The following is a 25661-nucleotide window of genomic DNA, read 5'->3' as shown; positions in this document are numbered from 1 at the left end:
TGCTTGTTTGTAGCACAGCATCCGAGCGCCGCTCCTCAAGGAAGCCCACCTGTTTGGCAAGCTTCCTTGACTTTTTCGAGCACCAAAATGGCAATGCACCATTGCTGAGGAAATGGAGGTTCTTTCCCCTATACAGTGGTACCTCGGGTTAAGTACTTAATTCGTTCCGGAGGTCCGTTCTTAACCTGAAACTGTTCTTAACCTGAAGCACCACTTTAGCTAATGGGGCCTCCTGCTGCTGCCGCGCCACCAGAGCACGATTTCTGTTCTCATCCTGAAGCAAAGTTCTTAACCCAAGGTAATATTTCTGGGTTACCGGAGTCTGTAACCTGAAGCGTATGTAACCCAAGGTACCACTGTACGGTCATACCTTGGTTGTCAAACGCCTTGGTAATTGGACGTTTTGGTTCCCAAACGCAGCAAACCCAGAAGTGAGTGCTCCGGTTTGTAAACGTTCTTCGGAAGCCGGACGTCCGACAGGGCTTCCGATTGGCTGCAGGAGCTTCCTGCAGCCAATCAGAAGCCGCGCTTTGGTTTCCGAACATTTTGGAAGTCGAACGGACTTCTGGAATGGATTCCGTTTGACTTCCAAGGTATGACTGTATAATGAGGCTGTTGCGATCAAGAAGCGCTCCCTGGGAAAGAGTTGAGCAACCATCGCAGGAATCAACTGGCTAGCGCCTTTGTCGTCAGTGATGATGAGCTGCCCACCCTTCACACCCCACACCCTGGAGTGCTCATCCCTACAAGAGACCGCCAAAAAAGACTCTTCTCAAGGCAAATTTAGACGAGGTCCCTTGCCAGCTTTGCCACAGACAGTCAGCTGAGGCCAACGCACAAGGTAATGTCTGAAGATTTGAGAAACTGCCACGGTGTTTCTCAGCACTTTCTTTCAAGATGAGTCAGTTTCAGCACCCATGAGTCACCCCTCCAAGGAAGGTTTCATCCAGACTTTAAAAACCAACAGGGCCCCATCCTCGCTCTAGCTCCCTTAACCACCACAGGGCGGGGATGAGCAGCCAGTAGCTATGTCAGTATTGTTGGGCACCAGCTTCCATCATTCCCAGGCAGCACAGACAAAGATTATTGGACATGTCTAACATCTACAGGCCACAGGTATCCCACCTAGGTACTAGGGCACTGGTAGTTGTTATTTAAAGTTCCTAGAGAAAAATATACTTCAGACGACTTAGTCTGGTCAAAATCAAGTACAGTCGTACCTTGGAAGTCGAACGGTATCCATTCCAGAGGTCCGTTTGACTTCCAAAACCTTCAGAAACCAAAGCACGGCTTCTGATTGGCTGCAGGAAGCTCCTGCAGCCAATCAGAACATGCAGAAGCTCCATTAGATGTTTGGGTTCCAAAGAACGTCCACAAACCAGAACAGTCACTTCCGGGTTTGCGGCGTTCAGGAGCCAAAACATCCGAGCACCAAGGCTTTCGGAATCCAAGGTAAAAGTAAAGGTAAAGGACCCCTGACAGTTAAGTCCAGTCGTGAACGACACTGGGGTTGCAGCGATCATCTCGCATTACTGGCCGAGGGAGCCGGTGTTTGTCCACAGCCAGTTTTTCCGGGTCATGTGGCCAGCATGACTAAGCCACTTCTGGTGAAACCAGAGCAGCACACGGAAACACCATTTACCTTCCCACCGGAGCGGTACCTATTTATCTACTTGCAGTTTGACATGCTTTCGAACTGCTAGGTTGGCAGGAGCTGGGACCGAGCAATGGGAGCTCACCCCATTGCGGGGATTCGAACCACCGACCTTCCGATAGGCAAGCCCTAGGCTCAGTGGTTTAGACCAGTGTTCCCCAACCTTGGGCCTCCAGCTGTTTTTGGACTACAACTCCCATCATCACTCACTAGCAAGACCAGTGGTCAAGGATGATGGGAATTGTAGCCCAAAAACAGCTGGAGGCCCAAGGTTGGAGAACACTGGTTTAGACCACAGCACCACCTGCATCTAACTTCCACAGTTAATGCTAAATACATTATTTCTGGTAAATGAGAGCCACCATAACTGCTAGAGAGCCCTGACAATTTGTGTCCAGGGCTCTTTAGATTCATCTACCCATGTACTACCTGAAACCAAAGGGGTTCACCGGTTGACAGATGTGAAATATATCAGCATTATTCTCAGCTTTCCTACCCCACTACAATGGTCCATTTAGGAAGTCTGAGATATGAGGTCCTATTTTCAGCTTTCTTGGGAAGTACAGTAGACTGAGGATCTCTCCCTCATGTGCTGTTGACTACTCTACAAGAAGGTGAAACTGATTATGAACTACTGCTCAGATCAACAAAAAGCTGATTTTTTTTAAATTAGTGAATGCAGCTTCTGTAAGGTAAGAAAAAAAGCACCAGAACAGTGGCTTTAATTGCTTTCACAACTACATATTTCTTCCAGACTTATTTTTTAAGACAAACGTAGTGAGCTGTTTTATGGACCCTTGTATATATTGCTGCTACTCCTTACCTTGGCAAAACCTGGGGTTTTGTTATTACAGTGGTACCTCAGGTTAAGTACTTAATTCGTTCCGGAGGTCCGTACTTAACCTGAAACTGTTCTTAACCTGAAGCACCACTTTAGCTAATGGGGCCTCCTGCTGCTGCTGCTGCGCCGCCGGAGCACAATTTCTGTTCTCATCCTGAAGCAAAGTTCTTAACCTGAAGCACTATTTCTGGGTTAGCGGAGTCTGTAACCTGAAGCGTATGTCACCTGAAGCATATGTAACCCGAGGTACCACTGTACTTATCGTCGAAACAAATAAATGTATTCATTTATGCTACCTTTGAATTGAGATTTTGGGATTACCCCACAAAGGCTAACATGTGATAGAACCCCGTTTTAGACTGATGATCTGCAGAGGCGCGAGGGCTGAAAACCGAACCTTCCAGGCCCACATTCAAAACTGCATCTGCTGGGCTACATTATAAGACAGCAACAGTCAAACTATCTAACAACCTAAATCTAAACCTATAAATTGCAATAATAGGGAAAAGAAAAATCCACATTTGACTGATCACCATATTCAGGATGAGGAATAATAATAATAATAATAATAATAATAATAATAATAATAATAATTTATTATTTATACCCTGCCCATCTGGCTGGGACTCCCCAGCCACTCTGGGCGGCTTCCAACAAAATATTAAAATACTGTAATACATCTAACATTAAAAGCTTCCCTACAGGGCTGCCTTCAGATATCTTCTAAAAGTCTGGTAGTTGTTGTTCTGTTTGACATCTGGTGGGAGGGTGTTCTACAGGGCGGGTGCCACTACCAAGAAGGCCCTCTGCCTGGTTCCCTGTAACTTGGCTTCTTGCAGTGAGGGAACCTCCAGAAGGCCCTCGGTGCTGGACCTCAGTGTCCGGGTAGAACAATGGGGGTGGAGACGCTCCTTCAGATATACTGGACCGAGGCCGTTTAGGGCTTTAAAGGTCAGCACCAACACTTTGAATTGTGCTTGGAAACGTACTAGGAGCCAATGACCGGTGTTATGTGGTCTCAGCGGTCGCTCCCAGTCACCAGTCTAGCTGCAGCGTTCTGGATTAGTTGTAGTTTCCAGGTCACCTTCAAAGGTAGCCCCACGTAGAGTGCATTGCAGTAGTCCAAGCGGGAGATAACCAGAGCATGCACCACTCTGGCGAGACAGTCTGCAGGCAGATAGGGTCTCAGCCTGCGTACCAGATGGAGTTGGTAGACAGCTGCCCTGGACACAGATTTGAACTGTGCCTCCTTGGACAGCTGTGAGTCCAAAATGACTCCCAGGCTGCGTACCTGATCCTTCAGGGGCACAGTTACCCCATTCAGGAGCAGGGAATCCTCCACACCTGCCCGCTTCCTGTCCCCCAAAAACAGTACTTCTGTCTTGTCAGGATTCAAGAAATCCTGCCCTTTCAGGAAGCAGTTAGTTGTGACTGGCCAGCCAAAACTCTGGTGTGTATGTTTGGGTGGGCGCATTGAACATCAATTGACTTATCCATTTGTGATGCTTTATGTATTTCCCCACTTGCTCTCATGCTGCAAGCAGTTGCTTTGATCACCAACTGACACAGCTTCTTGTGAAGTTCTAATTTGCTATCTGGGCTCTATGGATAAAATTCAATACCCAAACACTTTCCAGGCCATGTCCAAGATCTTTTATATTAACATATAAAAGCCCTGAAAAACTTGGGAACTAGACTGCCCGAAAGACCACCTGCACCTATAAGATCACTTAGATCAGGGAATTTTTTACTCCTGACATCACAGGGCAGTGAGCTGAAAATGGGTGTTTTCTCCTATTGCCCCTGCATTTTGGAACACCCTTCCCTCTCTGCCATACGTGAACCAGCAACCACAAGTTGCTTTTGACGTCTTCACTTTCCCTGACCCATCAGACTGGACACTATTTTATGTGTTTGTGGCCCATGACTTCCTGTTTCATTTGATTTTATATGCTCTTTTATACTGTAGTTTTATTGGTTTGGGGCTGCATTTTTGCTTTAACAATATCGGGGTTTTTTTAACTGCACATTGCTTAGAGGTTTAAAAAACATTAAGTTGTTTATAAATGCTATATAATGCTTTGTATATATTTTTTTGAAATAAAAACTTGCAGTTGTTTGTATTTAGGCCATGGTATGCTTTGTAATTGGGGACGCGGGTGGCGCTGTGGTTTAAACCACAGAGCCTAGGACTTACCGATCAGAAGGTCGGCGGTTCGAATCCCCGCGACGGGGTGAGCTCCCGTTCCTCGGTCCCTGCTCCTGCCAACCTAGCAGTTTGAAAGCACGTCAAAGTGCAAGTAGATAAATAGGTACCACTCCGGCGGGAAGGTAAACAGCATTTCTGTGCACTGCTCTGGTTTGCCAGAAGCGGCTTAGTCATGCTGGCCACACGACCTGGATCCCTCGGCCAATAAAGTGAGATGAGCACCACTACCCCAGAATCGGTCACGACTGGACCTAATGGTCAGGGGTCCCTTTACCTTTACTATGCTTTGTAATTATAAACCACATATCCTTTCCCTCTTTATATTTTTTATTATTACTTAATACATTACATAGCTGTCTTCTTTACCGATTGTGACGACTTATTCTTTTCTCTCTCTTTGCAAACAAATTGCTCTTTTCTTTTCCCCCCTGTCACCCGTTTATACATTTAATTACTTTTAAAAAATATGCTGATAGATAGGCAATGCAACCCAGAAGTCTTATTCAGCTGGGCTGAATGAACGTGGCTTTGAATCTTAATTGATCTGAAAATCTGGTTAGAAGTTGTGTTCCTTTGGCCTCTAGCTATTCTCAACTTGTTGGATAGTGGAAAACTACCCAGAAAGAGTAAACCCAGGGGGGACTTCACTTCTACTGTTCTCAGATTTTGCAGCTCTTTGTACACAAACTTGCACAGACTGTGTCCCAAGCTCTACATTAGCAATCTCAAACTTTGTCCAGGGCTAGGCTTCCTAAGTCAATAATGTATGCTCCCCATTCATATCATTTATTGACAATAGTGCAGTAATCTCCGTCTGTCTCAGTCACAGCAGACACTATGGAAAAATGATCTTAAGGCTCTGAGCTCCGGTATACCCTGTGAATGTGAGCTGAAACTGTAATGCAAAAGGCTTTGCAAATCTGTTTCGATGTCATATGGATGACTGCAGACAAGACTTAACACCTGCACATGTATTTGTCCTGGCAACTGGCAATTCCTTACAATTTTTCAAAATCATTTTGAGTTTAGAATGCTTAACTGAAGTCATTAATGTCTACTTATTGTGTTCAGGGCAAGAAGCACACTGTGTGTGTACACTCACTGAATGCTAGCCTTCTGTTAAAGGTAAAGGACCCCAGAACAGTTAAATCCAGTCAAAGGCGACTACGGTATTGCGACGCTCATCTCGCTTTCGGGCCGAGGGAGCCGGCGTTTGTCCACAGACAGCTTTCCGGGAGGTCATGTGGCCAGCATGACTAAACCGCTACTGGCGTCGGAGGACCGTGTGGAGTGCCAGAGCGCATGGAAACACCGTTTACCTTCCCTCCACAGCGGTACCTATTTATCTACTTGCACTGGCGTGCTTTCGAACTGCTAGGTTGGCAGGAGCTGGGACAGAGCAATGGGAGCTCACTCCATCACGGGGATTCGAACCTCCGACCTTCCGACAAGCGAGCCCAAGAGGCTCAGTGGTTTAGAGCACAGTGTCACCCGCGTATCTTCCTTACAGGAACCTGGACCCATGTGCTTGGATGGAAGGGGGCAGGGTCGCTGCTAGGATCCTTTAACACAATAACCCCGGAGACAGCTGAATTTGGCTTTTGTGAGAGGCCAGGGGTCCCAAACACAACTCTAGCAACGGGACCTGGGCACCTATCTCTGCCACAGTCTCTGTACCTACCAGATCAGCAAAATCAGGTGACACAAGGAGCCAATAGGATTCCACCAAGTGTTATAAAGCTGCTGGCTCTGAGCTGGCTCTTCAGTCTGAACAACATGCTGCTCAGACACAAATTGTTAAGACTGCCCATCCTCACTTGGTCCAGGGTGGATCTGATTTAAATCAAATTGATTTAAATCACTAGTCAGTAAGACTTGATTTAAATCTTTTTTTTTTTTTACAGAAAGACTCATTCTTGCTGGTATAATCTTAATATCACCAACCAGATGAAGATTTCGTTTTTGGAATAATAAACTTTCAGAGTAATTTTTTTTCAGTTATATAAAAAATTACTGATTTGGTTATATTTTTAGAAATACATAGATAATTATGAAATTATTGTGAGGTTTAATAAGTTAACTGTGTATATTTGGACAACTTTTCTGCTGTACTTTATTGGAAGGAGAAAAATAATCATTTCCTGAATAACAATTTAAACAATTTATTTAACTAGAACAACAACATTACAGCATATGTATCCATGTTCATTAACTGATCATGTGGTTAAATGATTTTTTAATAAAAAAAACTAGACTGAGTTTTAGCACACGTGAAAAACTTAAAACAAATCCTTATTTCCTGATGAATAGCCTTTGGAGTAGAATATAACTTAAATAGAAAACTACCTTTAGAAATAGTTTTCCTCCTAAAGCATTATTTTTAAAATCTGATTTAAATTTTAAAAAATCTGATTTAAATTTGAAAAATCTGCTATGTATTTTTTAAAAAAAAACATTGGTTTTTATCCACTCTGCTTGGTACACTGCGCACCTTTGGATCACTAGCCCTGGTACTAACAGGAATAGCTCTAATTTTTCCACCCTCTCTTTACCTGGCCTCCTCCCCTTTTTTTGTATTCAGGTGTTCAAAATTAACCGCGCACCAGGTGCATTTTGTACCTGGCTTTAGACCACTTGTGACCAAGTGAAGATGCCTGGGCGCCAGGATCATTGGATCTGGAGTGTTTTCACATACTATACCCCATCCTGTAGAATTTGATCAGTTATGTTTTATCCGCACCATCAGAATTAATGTCAGAAACCACATTGCTTTTTCTGTGCAGCGTGAACAGGAGTTGTCACCATTAACAAAAAGAGGTCGGAATATGCCAATATATGCAATATGTGAATGGTCCCTGGAATGAGTGACTTTTCTTCTTTAAGTTCTCGAAGCTCTTAACCTAGCTCAGGGTTGTTATCTGAACTAGCCAGATGTGTAACTGAGAATCAATTACAGTCAGTCCATCATTTGAAAAATAAGACTTCAGAGCCGTCTTGCCCCAAAATGGCAACTAGGATTTCCGTTTTGGCGACTGCAACCTTGGTTTAAGGAGCCATTTGGCACCTAGCTTATACAGTGATACCTCGGGTTAAGTACTTAATTTGTTCTGGAGATCCGTTCTTAACCTGAAACTGTTCTTAACCTGAAGCACCACTTTAGCTAATGGGGCCTCCTGCTGCCGCTGCACCGCCGCTGCACGTTAGCGGAGTCTGTAACCTGAAGCGTATGTAACCCGAGGTACCACTGTATATCTGAGTTTCTAATACTACTCTCACATGTTTGTCGGAATTAATTTCTTTCCCTCCCCACCTCTCTCTTTCCTCCTTTCCTTTTTAATGTTAATAGACCAATTCTATGTACATATATGGTATAATGGATCAAAAGAATATATGTGAACAAAAAGCTTAACCTGTGAGATTCAACACACTCCCTAAGACATAATATTATGTTCAACTCAACTACAGTGGTACCTCGGGTTACATTCGCTTCAGGTTACATAAGCTTCAGGTTATAGATTCTGCTAACCCAGAAATAGTACCTCGGGTTAAGAATTTTGCTTCAGGATGAGAACAGAAATTGTGCTCCGGCGGTGTGGCGGTAGCGGGAGGCCCCATTAGCTAAAGTGGTGCTTCAGGTTAAGAACAGTTTCAGGTTAAGAACAGAGCTCCGGAACGAATTAAGTACTTAACCCGAGGTACCACTGTATGCTGGAAATTTTTTACCAGTAAACCTCATGCACCACCGCTCAGTGGAAAGTAGAGATGTTTGAAAGATCTGCCTTTTTGTTAATTCACTTACTAAAGCCACAACCTTCAGAACCACCATTCTTCTACAACCATCTTTTAACTATTGGGCTATCTAGCTCTCTAACTGGCCAACTCTCTAGATTCTTACTCTTGTTTGTGTTCTTGTAATTCTCCTTAGAGGTAAGTCAGAATTATTACTATTTTGCTGATGGGGATCTCAGAATGAGAAATAGTGACTCGCCCAAGACTATGCAAATAGCAGGAATCTGACGCTCAAGATTCCTCAAGGCGATTCTGTATCTTATTGGCTTCCAACCAATCTTGTACAGGTTCATGTAAACTTTTTCCCCCAGCCCAAAGTCAGTGAATTTGTACAAGCTGAGTTAGTCTTCTGGAAGGTTCAACGCAAGGCTGGATCAAGACAAAACATGTTTTTGATTCAACCTCTTTCCTAAGATTGTCAGGAGGCAATTTTGTCATACATACGTATTCTGCATTAGTTGGGAAGTGGGATCAGCAAAAGCCGCAGAAAAAGAAATGTCTATTCAGATCTAGACAAAATATTTGTCTTGAATTCCTCTTTCATCCCAGAGGAAAAACGTGCCTAAGTCCCAGTGAAATAAATAAGACCAGGGCTTAAATCCCAGAGATTTAATGGTGACATGTTCTGCATACACACCATGCATTTAAATAACTTTGTTTTGCTCCAAAGAATCCTATAGCTCATTAAGGATTGAGAACTGTAGTTCTGTGAGGGGTATACTATGGTTCCCGGGATTCTTTGAAGGAAAGCAATGTGCTTTAAAAGCGCTTTACATATACGGTCGTACCTTGGTTGTCGAACGCCTTGCGACTTGAATGTTTTGGCTCCCAAACACTGCAAACCTGGAAGTGAGTGTTCCGGTTTGCGAACTTTTTTGGAAGCCGAACATCTGATGCGGCTTCCGATTGGCTGAAAGAAGCTCCTGCAGCCAATTGGAAGCAGTGCCTTGGTTTTCGAATGTTTTCAGAAGTCGAACGGACTTCCGGAACGGATTACGTTCGAGAACCAAGGTATACTGTATATACGAAGCCTGTGTGTACATCAAATGTCTTACTAGCTGCTGAAGCATAAACTGATTTAAACCCAATCTTAAATCTGAATCTTCTTAGTTGGATTGTTCCATTAATCAAGCGTCCAGCAGAGGTTTTTAAACACCTTTGACTACAGACTTCAAAAAAGTGATATTAAAGAAGATGTTCTTAAGCACTCGGCTGAAAGGAAAGTGGAGCTCCTTTGCATCACTTGGGATAGAATCCTAACTTTTTTCTCTTGCTGTAATACACCAAATAAATGCAGCATTAGAGAGCACAGAAATGTAGCGCTCAAAGGGGTCCCCAGGGTCATCTAGTCCAACCTCCTGCAATGCAGGAATCTCAATGAAAGCATCCATGGCAGAAGGCCACCTAACCTCTGCTTAAAAACCTCCAAGGAAGGAGAGTCCACTGATTCAGATCAGAGCCATTTTGATATCTGAAGATGGCTATCATATCTCCTCTCAGGCTCCTCTTTACCAGGCTAAACATACCCAGTTCCCGCAACCGTTCCCCACAAGGCTTGGTTTCCATACCCTTTACGATTGCAAGAATTCCTGAAACCTGAAGCCATTGACATGTCCCACCAGAACTTCATAAAATAGGACCACCACCACTTTAATGTAGGAAGAGGGCCTTATATCTATGAGTCAGACCACTGGTCCATGATGGTCTAAAATGAGTGGCCACATCTCTCCAAGGTCTCAGATGGGGGACTTTCTCTCAGCAACGCTAAGATATGCTGGAATTGAAGATGAGAATGCATGAATGATCTTGGTGCCAAACAAGTTGCCCACCTTCTCCTAGCGGATCCACAGCCTTCAAAACAAAACTCAAGTATTAAGACAAGCAATAAGAAAAAGGGACACTGAGATTCAGATAGACACTGCTCATCCCACAGAATGGCAAAAACACTACCAAATGCATCATAGAATTGTAGAGTTGGAAGGGACCCTATGGGTTGTCTAGTTCACTAATTCACTACAGTGGTACCTCGGGTTAAGAACTTAATTCGTTCCAGAGGTCTGTTATTAACCTGAAACTGTTCTTAACCTGAGGTACCACTTTAGCTAATGGGGCCTCCTGCTACTGCCGCGCTGCTGGCACATAATTTCTGTTCTCATCCTGAGGTAAAGTTCTTAACACGAGGTACTATTTCTGGATTAGCAGAGTCTGTAACCTGAAGCATCTGTAACCCGAGGTACCAGTGTACTATCTTCCTTGGGAATAGCAGGTTCTGTTATTTATAATCCCATTATGGTGGGATTCTGCTTCCTGCTACTGGGGAGGGGAGGAAAGGGAAGTCCTATCTGTTACACAACTGGGCTGCTACAGCTGAACCCTACTCCAAAACACAATACCAAATTGTTTACTCAGAACTGCATCCGACTAAGTAAAATGAGGTTTAAAGGTAAAGGGACCCCTGACCGTTAGGTCCTGTCGCAGACAACTCTGGGGTTGTGCGCTCATCTCGCTTTACTGGCCAAAGGAGCCGGCATTTGTCCGCAGACAGCTTCCAGTTCATGTGGCCAGAATGACTAAACCGCTTCTGGCGAACCAGAACAGCGAACAGAAACGCCATTTACCTTCCCGCCAGAGCAGTACCTATTTATCTACTTGCACTTTAAGGTGCTTTCAAACTGCTAGGTGGGCAAGAGCAGGGTCCGAGAAACGGGAGCTCACCCCATCGCAGGGATTCGAACCGCCGACCTTCTGATCGGCAAGCCCTAGGCTCTGTGGTTTAGACCACAGCACCGCCTGCGTCCACAAACAAGGTTTACTCCTAGCTAAATACGCACTGCCTTGTGGTAAGAATACCCACACATCCAAGCCCAAACTATCATCCTGGCCTATTCTAAGTCAGAGGTCCTCAAATATGCAGAGAACTGCACATGACAACAGGACCCAAAGAACCATTTGGCAAATGCTGTGAATCCAAGGGAAGACCTGGGGCAAGCTGCAAAGTGGGGGAAGTGACTGCTCAAAAAGAAAAGGGCACAATTCCCCTGTCCTGGGTAAAGGATCCTGGTTTTCAAAGTTCTGCCTCACCAATATGCACAAGTACCTTCCTCTTTTCATATATGCAGCATCTTAGACCCCAGGAATCACGGACACTGCCATTTAACTATACAGTGTGTGGTGTAAAGCTGAAAACAAATTACAGTGGTACCTCGGGTTACATATGCTTCAGGTTACAGACTCCGCTAACCCAGAAATAGTACCTCAGGTTAAGAAATTTACCTCAGGATGAGAACAGACATCATGCTCCGGCGGCATGGCAGTAGCAGGAGGCCCCATTAGCTAAAGTGGTGCTTCAGGTTAAGAACAGTTTCAGGTTAAGAACGGACCTCCAGAACCAATTAAGTACTTAACCCAAGGTACCACTGTACAAGTAAGAAGCTCCACTTTCTTTTCCCAAATCTTTACCACACCATCTTTTTAGAGGGCTACAACTCTTAGGTATCACAACTTCTAGAACCAATTATCATTCCACGCCTCTTCTAAAGCAAATATTTGCTGCTTTGTTGCAAGTGTCACTACACTTTCAGGAAACTCTGAACTTTCCCACCAATGCTTCCCCCTCTCTTTAAACCCCCCCCCCAAAGTTCACTAAATTTAATAGGGCATGCCGTGCAATCTGTATTTGTAAACCTGCACATTTCCTTGGAGGAAAGCCATACTATGCTCAGTGGGGCTGGCTCCCAGGTAAGTGTGCAAAGGAATTAAGACTTAAGAAATCTTTTGTGGTGTCACCAAGGGAAACGCATTAAACTCATAAAGTCAGCATGTATCTCCTGAGCAGGCTAGTTACTAGCTACCAATAAATAGAACCTCCTATAAGGGAACGTGGAGTTTATTCTCTCTCTTAGGTGCTTGGGATTTTTAAATGCTAAATTTGTCTTATTTTTTTCAAGAATCTCCGCCATTTTCCAAACTTTCCCAACTGTTTGCTGCCACAATTCTGAAAAGCATCCAATTTTTCTGGGTATTTTGGGAAGTTTTGGGGGAAATGAATACATAAAAAGGAGCAATTATCATTTGAGGTATGTTTCCCTGCAAATGCAAAACAAGAATTACTTGTGAATTCTCCTAAAACTTCTATTTTTCCTTTATGTAAAATATGAACACTTTTCTAACCAGTGAAAAACTGCCCCCTTACTTCCCCTCTTCAGTTGAAACTTTTAAGAACTAAACAGGTGCTTAGAATTCTACTAAGGCTGTACTTTCCCTGAGACTTAGCCCTACCGAACATATTGGGACTTACTTCTGAGTAAAATGCATAGGTTTGGATTGCCTATGCCTGTCTAACTTTAAAATTTTCAATAAGGAAGATCCAATTAATTCACATTGCTCAAAAGGTACCAGGTCCAAGCTGAAGACAAGACATACTTTTCTTGATCCGTGGGATCTCCCTCATGTGAATTTGCAGTGCGCCATGCAGAAAAAGTATGCAGCATGGGATCAATAGAAGCGATCCAGCCATGAAGCAAGACGTGAAACTTTCCTTGTCACATGTTGTCTCTCTAGCCACTTAGGGGTAACTGCTTCACACCAACCTTTCCCCATTTTTATTGCCTCTAGGTAGGGCTACTTTTGGGGCACATCTTTAACTCTATGAACAGTTCCTGGATTGGAAACCAGTCAATACAGTGGTACCTCAGGTTAAGTACTTAATTCGTTCTGGAGGTCCGTTCTTAACCTGAAACTGTTCTTAACTTGAAGCACCACTTTAGCTAATGGGGCCTCCCACTGCTGCCGCGGCGCCGGAGCACGATTTCTGTTCTCACCCTGAGGTAAAGTTCTTAACCCGAGGTACTATTTCTGGGTTAGCGGAGTCTGTAACCTGAAGCATATGTAACCTGAAGCGTATGTAACTCGAGGGACCACTGTATCGCAAAAGAGATTTTAAGTCTACACGTCATTTCTGCCTTTCCTGTCCCTAACACCCGTTTCATTTTATGAGCTTACTTTTATACCCACAACAATTCACTAGGAAAGACACTGTTGCCTGTAACCAAAAAAAAATAAAAATGAAGCAATACCAAACAGGTAAATCTACCAAAATAGGTATGCAAAAAGCAAAACAGAACCATTTTGAAATAGTACGTTTAAGCTCGTTTAAGTGAAAGCTTTTAGCATGATTCCAACTTTCTTTCCTTTTGATGCAAAACAAGTGTAAAGTTAACCCTTTTGCTGGGAACTGAACAGTAACAAATTAAAGCAAATGTTTTTTTGTAGATTCTCCCATTAAACTTAAGGCTGCAAACCTCTACACACAATCTTCCTGGGAATAAGCTCCATTAAACTCAATGTGACTTCCTTCTGAGTAGGCATGCATAGGATTGCCCTGTTAGTTCCTTGTTTGTTGTAAGGATAAAAAGCTCACAGACACACGATTTTCAGCTAAATTTGTAGAAAACTACACATCTACTACAGGATCTAAGCTTTCACACATTCTGTTAAAAAGAGCCTAACTTAAGAAACTGCACATGTATTGACGAGATGCCTTAAGCAAGTTTTCTCATAATTCTACAGAAGTTAACCCCAAACAACAACAAAAATCCTAATAAATAAGTGTGCTACTTCTGTGAATAACATAGCTTAGCTATACCTGTTGATAATACTGCCTTAAAACCATCACATGCAACATGTCCCTATTAGTTAGAATTTTGACTACAGAGGTATAATCACTGTTTCCTTAGTTACTAAATTTCATTCTCTCTATGCTAGTCACTTCCAGTCTTTCATATTTGGAATGTTTGCTTGATGGATTCACTTAATTTTCCCTCCTCTCGTTCTTATCCATTCACATTTGTCCTGGTCCCCCACCCCACCCCACCATTCTATCCACTTCAATCTCTTCAGTCTGAGACAACCCCACCCCTAACCTCCAAACATTTCTTAACATTCTTGAGTCCTTAAAACATCTTCGAGGTTGTTTTAATTAACCCTTTCCGCCACCAAAGGAATTTGCTGACTTTTAAGGAATAAAATTGCAAAAGAAAATCTCCCCATGTCCTTTTTTCAATGAAGTTATAACTGAAAACACACACGCCAAACACACAAAGTCTTTTTAAATATATATAAATCTACACTCGGGAGTACTTTCTTGTAAGTAAATGCAACTTTTAACAAGAATGTCAAGATTAAGTAGAGATATTGCAGTCCCAGAAAGACCCAACAAGACTTCTCATTAAGTAAGTGCTTTACTTGTATGTAGTTCAGTTTTTCTAAGTAGGAAATCGCAAATTTACTTATCCATCTGTGCATCTCATATATTAAGAAAATGTTAACTCTGTGCTTGGTATCTCAACTTGGTATTTTTGGAGCTTCATTTTTTAAAAATATAACACCCTGCAACAACCAATTCATTAAAAACTAGCTGAAATCATTCACAATTGTGCTGGAGATAAGCCCTTCTAGATATATCCAGGACCAACCATTTTTACAGAGGCTAGTAGCACATCCAGCACATGTTTTAATTACTATTTAAGATAGCCAGGTGGCAGAGTTTATAAATGGTAGGCATGCCATGTCAATGGCAGTGTAGATTATAATCATTCCTAGAAATCCTTCCTTTCAAATCTGAGTATTTTGGGGCAACTTCTAGTAAATGAGGCTCAAGAAATAAGCCAAGCTTTATTTATTTTTAACTGTGGTTTTACTTCATTAAAAAAAACAACTGAAAGGATACAGATCACCATGCCTCTGTTTGGCTAGAATTTTCTTCCACTTAAAAGGTGGCTTTTTTAAAAAGATTTGGAGAGAAGGGGGAAACAACTCTCACAGTTATTGAGACTATGCTAATCATATTTAATTAACTAGTTGGGTATCATCCCAAACAAGAAAATCAAGTCTCGATACAAGTGAAAGGAAACACCCTAACCCTGTAAAAATTCAAGCTAGCAGAGTATACATTTTTATCAATGGAAAAGTGATCTTGTATGAAATACAGGCTCTCCTTTCTTGCCCTTAATACCTTGCCCAAAAGATTCAACATTTTTACTCTCACTTCTATAGGAAAGAAATGCAAAATCCCTGTTGGGAAACTATTAAAGTCACTTTATCACACATCCTGAGCACAAGGTTAAAAATGTATTTTAAGGGAACCTACAAATAAAATCCTGGCATGCAACAGATGACGTCAGACCAACTCTTCTAAGGAAGACTTTGAAAACTCCAACATGGCCACTGACTATTAAGAAGGCAGATGTTTAGATGCATGGAGGTGAAAATATACCCCAGTGATAAGTCGTCTGGGTTCTGTTTGATTTCTCTGCCTCAAGTCTACTACCAGGTTTAATTTTTCTTCCTACTTACACCCATATAACCACAATGTGCTTTGAATTACAAAATCTTTCAAATGATTAATTTGTATATGGTAGATTTCTTAGCATTACTTAGCAAGACTTAAGAGAATCAGCAACTCCTCAAAATCATCAAATTTTTACACAACTGACAGGCTTTTTTGAAAGCGCTGAACAGGAAACAAGAATAATCAAGTTCCTTTTCTCTCCCTCCAACACCCAATCCCAGCTCCCAAATGTTTATTTTGCTTTGTTTCATTCTAGAATTGCCTGCCCAAAAATCCTTCTCCCAATTGTCATTTTAAACCACAGCTACACTGTGTACCATGCCACAAAGACAGTTACAAGCACTATTGATCACCCATTACACAAGGCCCATGCCTGTTGCTACAATAAAATAAATTATCGAATAGATTTCGGGAGCCTTCCAATGCAGAGGGAGCTGAGGGAAATCATTCATAAAAAAGAAATGGTATCCTCCATCAGACATTCTGCTACAAAGTTTGAAAGTCCAAGATATCTACACTCCCCAAAAGGAGAAAGAGAACTTGTGATGTGAATCACAAAACAGAATATATTGAACTATATAGTAACAAACACTCATATTTCATCCCACCTCCTTTATTTTTTAAACAACTGCCTGGAAAACACAAATTCACACTGAATTCTGGTGGAACAGCGCATTATGATGCTTGTGTCTCCTACATTTCACAGGAATGAAGAGTAATTGTAACTTTTCTCTACACCATGTGATTTTTGCTTCACCATGCCTATCCAAATCTGCCATTTTTAATCCAGGCAACCAAACCATTGTACAAGCAGCAAGTACACATATTGAATATGTTAATACCACATTAAAGCATGATGAGATAACTACATCTCCACCAAGGTGTAGTTTGAGAATTATTCAGAGGGGCAGCAAATGAGAAAATAACCAATACATTAAAGCATTAAAACAAAGCATTAAATTAAATTAAAACAAAGCATTAAAAGGTTGCACTGCAGAGGAAAGTCTGTTCAAGTAGGTATTTATTTACAGTAAATGGCCCTGAAATTTACAGAAGAGCACCTCTGCCTCCCAATTTTCAAATTCCCTCTGTATTCTGTACTGTATTCTGATTTTATCTCTTTTCCCTCTGGTACTTTAAGGGGGCAATCCTATAGGCAAGATCCACCAGGATGAGCCACTTAGGATACAGAAGACTCAAGGCCCTAACCCTGGCTAAGCTGAAGATACATCAGAGTAAGTTGCTCAGTCTGGATGAGTTGAGGCTTGTGTAAGTCTCCCCAAAAGGGGCGTGGTGGGGGTGGGACCAGAGAAAGGGGCTTAAGGCAGGATCCTAAACCCATTTGGCTCAGCCACGTGATCTGGCAATACAGTGTAAAAGCACTATTTTAGAAGTTTTCCCCTCATTCAGGATTAAGCAGAGCAGCAGCCCCACTGCTAAACAGGGTTTGGATTTGGTGTGACTTTATGACAGCTTAATTTACACCAATTTGCACCAGCTTCTTGCATAGGATTGCTCTGCAAAAGTAACTCTAGGAATTTGGATGGGGGTGTGGATGAAATTAGCCACCAATTTTGTTTTCTGCTCTCTTCAAAATAGTTTCCTTTCAAAGCAGAGATTGAAAATGCTAATACACCTAGTTTTGTCTGCACAACTCTGGGGAATTTTAAAAAACACGGTTTTCTTCTTTTCCTTTAAGCAAACATGGAATTTTCTCAACATGGAAAATTTTAAAGAAATTAAACAACTGGATTACCTTTGCTTTTTAGGTACTGAGTGTTCAATCTCAAGTTGTTTTCCATGCAGCTCCACTTTGCCTAAAAACACAAGTGTCTTTTTTAAAAAAACCATGTACATAAGGAAACCTGGACACCATTCTCACATACAGCTCAACTTTTGCTCCCATTCCTCAAATTTTAATTCAATTTTATTGGGGAATTCAGATTGCCTTCACCAGAAATCCCACTGCCTTGAGAGGTGCGTTTTCCTCTGGATAAAACAAAAAACTGGATTTCAAATTGAGGGGACTAAACAATGGAAGAAACCAATAATGGAGGTTTCCCCATGACCCTACTTTTTGCACATTCAATTCATTCCTCCTTCACATGCTGGAAGATCTATTTAATCACAGGAAAGGCAAATTTAAGATTTGCAAGGCCTCCTCCGTCGATTTATTCCACCTCAACTTGTTCGGCTGTATCTTTTTTAAAAAAATAAATAAGAAAATCCATGAAAACTGTATTCAGCTGAGAAGAAAGAACGTGAATCTAGAAAAGAATGGGGAAACTAAATTCTGATGTGTTCCTTTCGAGTAAGAGGGCAAAATAGATTTCCCCCCAGCAAAAGGCAACATCAGCTTTGCTTGCTAGTTCCTCTCTGCCTCTTCTCAATCTCTTAGCAGCATGGCGACCTTCGCGCTAATACACACATCACATGCCCCAGGAAAACCCAGTTTAAAATCAAAATGGCCAAAGTCCAACAACTCCCGTCTTCCCTCCCCACCTCCCACTTCCAGTGGAGCCCCTCTCCCATCCCACAAAGCACCTCACACTCTTTTAAAGGACAGAAATAGAGAATTTGATCCCATGGCAAAACCCAAATGGCCTTGCAAGACGAACCACCGAGGCCGGGGGGGGGGTTGATCATGGAACCTCGAATTAAGGGAAAGGGGCTTAATATTTTGATTTGATTCCCCCCCTTTCATCTCCAGAGAGAGCGGGGGCTGATTTGTGGGAGGGGGGCGTCCAAAGACTTCCCGGGAGCAAAAGAGAAAACTGTCATTCTCGCCCTTTTTGTGTGCGCGTTTTCACGTTGCGAGGGGGTCTGCCAAATTTTACCCTTTTTATATATATATATAAAAGGTGAATGCTAAAAAAACGACGACGGTTTAAGGGGGATCCACTATGATAGAAGAGGAAATATTCTGGGTGGGAGGGAGGAGGAATTCAAACAAATAAAAGAATTCTGCGAACCCTCTAGAAATCCACTGGAAGCAGATGGAGAAATCCTAGGCCCTACAAGTTGTGTATTACGCAAGACACACAAGAGACATGGTTCTCGACTCGGGGTCAGATAGACAGGGGGAAGGGGGGAGCAAAGCTGTGTGTGTGTGTCCCCAACTACCCCAAGTTGCGGATGGGAGGGTAATGGGGGAGAAATACGAAACGAAAGTGAACTTTCATTGATGACACCCCAGAGGTAGAAAAGAAACAGGGCGGAAGACGCACGAGTACCGGAGAAGTGTGACTGAACGCATCTTTGCAAAACCACATTGTGTGGATCTTGGAAAGGGAAAAGAGGGTCGCCAGAACTGGGAGCGCTAGGTAGTTAACTGCTGCTGCTGCTGCTGTTGTTGTTTTAAAAAAAGAAATGTGTTTGGATCTATAATTTTTTTTAAAATCCACAAAAAAACCCACAAAAACAGAAAAACCTAAACCCACTACGGCTTCAGAAGGAGAGAGCGGGGGGATGGGGTGGAGAAGAGACAAGAGAGATCCATTGGCTTACCAGAAAAAGTTTCGATGGCTTTCATGGCCCATTGCTCATCTGGGCAGTCGACAAAGGCGTAGCCAGATTTCACCAAGAACTGGCCACTGAAGGAGATCTTGTGGTCGTTGAAGACTTTCTCCAGATCCGCCGGAGTCACGTTCTCGTTGAGGTTCCCAATATACAGCTTGTTCATGGCTGGTGCGTTTTGCACAAAATGTGGGGTAGGTCCAAAAAGGGAGGGAGTCACGGGAGGTGGGAGGGAAAATATATTATCTCACACACCGGGGTGGGGAAAGGAGGGCGATGGTAGGGGGGTGGGTGTGAAACTTTCAACAGATTCTTTTAAAAAAAATATCCTACCTCTTTTCTTTTTTTTTTTTTTTTGGAAAAAAAAGTTTCTTATTCAATCTTGTAGGCCCAGCAAGTAGGAAAAGCCTGTTATTTTGGGTGTGGGGAGGAAAGGTGGGGGTGATCTAAGAGGAAAGAGGGGGGGAAATGTTCCCTGTTTTACGGAATCAATGGGGCTGGTGGGGCTGGATGCAACTTGCTATGGCGGTCTTGGGAAAATGGCTCTTTTTTTTTTCCTTTTCCAGCGGCCCCCCAACTCCTTTTGAGTCGCAGCTCATGTGTCACACTCGCACACACTCACACACACACCACATAGGACGTCTCTGAGGCTGAAGGCAGCCTTTGGCGCCGCCCCTAAATAAAATCGACCTGGAAAAATGAGTGAAAATGTTTGCAAGAGGAAGCCACGTGGTGGAGCCCCAAAAAGGGACCACCCCTCCGAGGGGAGGGGCGCGCACGCACCGACAGACGCGCTCATGTGCAGAGGCGCGGCAGTTTTCCATTGCTCGCCCTCTTTTTTTCTTCCTACCCCCCCCAACTGCAAATACTATTTTATTTACATTTTGCACATCTTTCCTTCCCTCCTCTTAAAAACAACAACCCGTTTTCTCCATTTCCTTGTAGAATCCAAATCTGTGTAGTAGGACCACCTCTCTCGCCTCCTCCCCACCCCACCGCTTTTCCTGGAGGGCTGCGACGAGACCCAACCCCCATCGCGACCCCCCTCCCCCCTCTTCCCCCAGCCGGTTCTCCCACCCCTCCCCCTCGTGAGCCATGAGCTTCTTCTTAAAGAGTTTGAATGAGATTTTCTGGGTGTAAACTTAATTCAAAGGGCGCTCTGGCTCGCCCCGAGGAAAGAGGGCGGAGGAAGGGAGGAGAGCAAGCAGGCGCGCAAGCTAAGCGCGCGCGGTGCACCCGGAGCTTCGCTCTGCCCATCCGCGCGATTTGGGGATCGCCTTAGGAAGGGGGGGGGTTGAAAAGAAAAAAAGGCGAAGATGACCAGATGCGATCGTGGGGGGTGGTGAGCATGGACGAGAGCCATATTGGAATTTGGTTTGTGTGAAGAGTTGGGGAAGCATTATTAGTGCAATAGTAATTGTAGAACTACTGTCGAATCCCCAACACACACACACATAGATATGTACAGTATAATAGATATATGCAGATGATAGATAGATAAGATATAAAATGGAAACGTCCTGTGGGTGGCTGTGATACCGCAGCACACGATCTTCATTTGTGCATCCCGCGGGCCAGAAAGAAAGGTTCACACGTTTGCGAACTTTAAATGTCACGTTAGCGTTTCTTAAGAAAATGTGGCGGGTGCGTTGGAAACGCACGAATCTGAAATGGGCACTTCTCCTCCTCTTGCCATCCAGCTGGTGCTTCTCCTCCGCAAGCATAAAAGCGATTTAATAACCACAATAATAACCATGTATCAACCCTGTTAGAACTTTCTGAAATAATAATGATGATGATGATGATGATGATGATGATAATGTTGTGTACTCACTAGGCAGCAGCTCGCTCCAAATAGATGGAATGCAAACGCAATGCTACCCGCTCTCCTTTGCCTTACAACTTTTCGATTAGTTGTTTCCCTCCTAAACATTTGTAGGTCTCCTGTTTTTGTTTTGGTTCGTCAATAAATACCTCACATATCAGCAAAAGGGCAAGAGGTCTAGGAAAGGGCGAGGGCGGTTGTTGGACACGGTGCCTGCAATATTGCGCGAGCAGGCATTTGGTTCCATGAATGGACATTGGTGGGAAGCCATCGAAATTAAATATATATTTCTCCACCAACCAAAAGGGCGCCGATTGGACGGCTGCTTCCGCTTAACCCTTGTCTCGCACGAGGCAACATGTGCGCCTCGTCTCCCCCGATTCCTCTTCCTTCTTTTTAAAGTCATCCTTCCATGCGCGTTCTTTTTGGGGTGGGGGAAGATCTGGATCAATTTATTGAAATAAAAGAGAGGGGGGTAAAGTTTGGTTTTATTGCCCCGATGCTCTAGTTTAAAACCCTGGAGATCTGAGGGGACCCCCCCCCCTTATTTCTTAACGGCCCGATCCTACGGCACGCTTACTCGGAAGTAAGTCCCCCCTGTGCAAAACGGGGCATGGATAGCTAGCGGTGCGCCTTTGGCGAGGCGCGCGAAGTCGCCAAAATCTATTTCAGTCACTTTCTGCCAGGGATCAGCAGCCGAAGGATGGTTTCCTGAGCAGGGAGTGGGGGACAAAGGGGAAGATGGTGGCTCGCAGCCCTTTTCCACCCGCCTCCCCCTCACTTTTAATGCCTCCTTTCCAGAGGAGGAGGGGGGTGAAATTAAAGGGTGAGTGTGTGTGCGTAATAGCCAAGTTGGCTGTGAAGAGGCGCCAATTGTCCCTCTGCAACGCTGGTCCCTGCCATTATCCAGGAGGGATGGGGGGCGGAAGGTGGTTGTGGTGGGGGGAGGAATCTTTAAAGCATGCCAGTCACAACCCACCAATCCAAGGGAGCTCTGGGGGGCGGAGGAGGGGGTGGGAGGGAAATGGCAAGGTGGGGGATGGGGCGGGAGAGGTGGTCTCGCCGGAATGTGCTGGCCCTTTAAATGGCTGCTGGGGGAGTGTCCGCGTGTGCATGGCCAAAAAAAAAGGAAGAAAGAGAAAAGAAAAGCCGGCTGGAGCAGAACTATTTCGTTCGGAAGCTTGCATTGCACAGAGTTGTGAATGGAAGGATTTGAGTTATCAGCATCATCAGGTTTCTGATTCCTCTCTCTCCCCCCTCCCGTTTTTCTTTTCTTAAGAACAAACATTCCTTTAAAATGCACACACACACATATCACAAACGTGAAGTGAGTGGGAAAGATCGATTCTCCTGATCGAACGAGAAATGTGAGGCACGCCACCACTGCTAAAATTAAATTCTGCTCTAGAAAAATAGGTACTTAGCCATTTAAGTGGGGGAAATGGTAGTCGCTGGACTTTGATCTTTTTAAAACATTCCGGAGATACATTATTAGCAAGACCCACGTTGTGTGTAAATAGAAGCATAATCCCCTAAATGCCACGTGTTTTCCTTGCACGGAGATCTTCCGTAGCCATTTATTTGTTTTTGAGCCTTTAAGAAAGTCAGAGTGACCTACCAGATCAGGTTTCGATTGCAGCCCAGGTCATGTGCTTAAAATGAAAACGCTCCTTTGATTAGTTTTAAAAAGAACAAACAAACAAAATCGTTCCAAGGCTTGGAGATAAAGATATATTAAGAAATATTTAAACTTTTTCTCCTGGGGGTTATTGTTCAATGGATAGATGCACTTTTTCTGTCCTTAACTAGTATAGATATTTATGAATGAGTATCCAATTCTAGAACAGAACAATTTTGCAACTTCCCTAAAAACATTTATTTCTACAATTGTTTTACTTCAGAAATGTCTATGAACATGCAAATATTAAAGATTGTTTGGAGAAATCTTGAAAACTAGCAACTTTCTCAACCCAATTAAAAATATAGAATAGAATGAATGAAGTTTATATATTCTCTCGGCTCTAGTAGGCAGACCCTTTTAAATGCACATTACAGCATGAAAACACGGAGATCCTATCTTTGAAATAACTACCAAAACCAGCCTTACCCTCCTGATTAAAATCTCAAATATTTTTCTATCATTCATTGTTCCCTCCCTTTAAAGAACAGTTGCTTGTAATCAAGAGGAATTTTATCTACATGCCTGTTGGTCCTTTCAACTGCATAATCTAAGCTATCTTTAATTGCTTTTGTCAAACACAAGTTACTAATCTGTATTTAAAAAATACACACCAGATTTTAAATGTACAGACAAAAAAAGTACACACTAGAGGAATACATATCCTAATTTAAAATAAAAGTCATTTATACATTCTCATTTAATATTCTTGATTGTTTTGGTTTATCTTAATGTGTGTGCACCATGCATTTATTCTGAAGTCATTGCATATATTATGAAGTCAGAGTAAACAGCCTTAAAACAATCTTAACATTTTGACCCAAATGTGTAAAACTGTTTCTTAAAAATTAAAAAATTAAAATCCATATATAGATGCCAATTGCAAAAGCTTATGCTGCAATAAATTTGCTGACCTTTTAAGATGCCTAAATACTTATTTTTTTCCAACCAAAGAGGAAAGACTTCAGTTTTGAAGGGGGGGGAAATCAATGTCTCCTCCAAATACATGATATTTAGGGAATGCTCAGAGAAGAGGCAGCTAAAGCATTTTCGAGGAGAGTCAATCTGTGCAAAAAAGTAGCACAGAAAAACTGGTGGAGGCTTAAAATTTGATCACTGCATATTTTAGTGAATTAATATCCCTCCTCCCCTTTCCTTTAATCCCCCCCCCCCACTTCCTTAAAGAGCAATGTTGCCACTAACTGAACCAGAACTCCAGTTTTGGATACTACAACCAATAAACAGATTTCACTCTTGTCCTCAGTTTAATTCAGGGTTTCCTCTATTCCTTTCATAGTTATTTTAACTTGGTTACATTACTGAAAGTCCCTCTAGACAGCTGAAAGAGAATAGTCCATTTAAATGAGAATGCCTTCAAGTGGAAAACCCTGAGTGATTTTTCTACTGAAGTTATTATTTTGAACCATTTTCCATTAGGATGTTTTCTTTCCTGGTTTCTTTTTATATCTATTCGTAATACCATCTCTCCATGTTGTCCCCATTGGTTTTCAGGTGTCAACAACTTATTTCCATATTTCATAAACATGGCATGGCTGTTATTAACAAAACTGTTTTCTCACCACCTTCACAATAAGCCATTAGGAGTTTATCATAACAATGGGAAAAGGTGCAAATTTATTACAAATCAGATATTCTGATTCCTCCTCACCACTATGAGCTGAATAAAGAGCATGAAATCACAAAAAAACCACAAATCAGATATTCCTGCTTATATTTTAGCTACCTTTAACGGATTTTCCAAAGATCTCTTAATTTCTAGCACATTGCTTTCAGTTCTACTGTTTTGAAATTGACCCACCGGAAGGTATAAATTCATCAACATTTTAAAAAAGTAACTTTCTAATTACAAAACATTTGCTGTGAGTTTGAGGAAAACATGTACACTGCATTAAAATACCCATTATATAAAACATAGTATTTTTTGCTCTAATGAGGCATTTAAGCTCTAACATACCTTAATCTTAATTTGATTACAAACTGAATTTCAACAATTCAGATATAAAACAAGAAAAGGAAGTGTTTTTATTAGGAAACGCTTCACAAAGACATTTTGTTTTACATTCTGCATGGAACATAAGGAGTTAATGCTTGGAATTTGCAGAATTACATCACTTGATTCTAGACATTTGTGAGACACACTGATCCCAAACATGTTTGTTTCATTTCAACTGGACTTCCAGGTACCCATTCTTTGGGCAGCAATCTGCTTAATTCAAATCTCCCTCTTTATGGAATTGGTAACTTTGTTTAATAGGTTGTGTCCCCCCCCTTCCCTTCCCTCCCCTCTCTCCATAAGTTAACAAAATTTAAGGCAACATTTTGCTAAACATAGGAATTGCCGAATCAAAAACATGATCTAAAATTAGAACTGTGCATATTTTGTAATTAAATCAAGCTATTCAAATGTTTCGAAATAAAAAAAACAAGTAACTAGCAGAGCTTTTAACACCTTTAATAAATATAGTTACAGGTAGGTAGCCGTGTTGGTCTGCCTTGGTCAAAACAAAATAAAAAAATTCCTTCCAGTACCACCTTAGAGACCAGCTAAGTTTGTTATTGGTATGAGCTTTCGTGTGCATGCACACTTCTTCAGATACACTGAAAACCAGTGGTTTTCAGTGTATCTGATGAAGGACTTTTTTTATTTCGTTTTGAATAAATATGTCACTATAATAGGAAATCTCCCCCCCCCCATACTATGAACATCACCTTCTGATGTTCATGTTTTGCCACTAATTACAGGTTTTTGATTATACTGTGTTTAATAGGCTTGATTGCTG

The 25661-nt window shown here is 42.4% G+C and overlaps 1 protein-coding gene across 3 annotated transcripts in view; it reads right to left on the bottom strand.

The window, feature by feature from the left end:
• IGF2BP1 (insulin like growth factor 2 mRNA binding protein 1) overlaps positions 1–20047 on the bottom strand; it is a 69684-nt gene extending 49637 nt beyond the window's left edge. Inside the window, exons 1-2 of one of the 3 annotated variants that reach the window (XM_083469861.1) lie at positions 19349–20047; positions 17598–17658 (exon numbers count right to left, since the gene is read on the bottom strand). In XM_083469861.1, the coding sequence (XP_083325987.1) occupies positions 17598–17658; positions 19349–19523 (236 nt within the window). In that variant the 5' untranslated portion in view covers positions 19524–20047. The remainder of the gene's footprint in view (positions 1–17597; positions 17659–19348) is intronic. The other 2 variants (XM_083469860.1, XM_083469862.1) reach the window with 2 other exon arrangements.
• Between the last annotated feature and the right edge of the window lie 5614 nt (positions 20048–25661).

The sequence above is a fragment of the Podarcis liolepis genome (genome assembly GCF_965112155.1).
Source record: "Podarcis liolepis genome assembly, chromosome: 13".
Lineage (NCBI taxonomy): Eukaryota > Metazoa > Chordata > Lepidosauria > Squamata > Lacertidae > Podarcis > Podarcis liolepis.
This window is presented reverse-complemented; position numbering and strand designations above follow the sequence as displayed.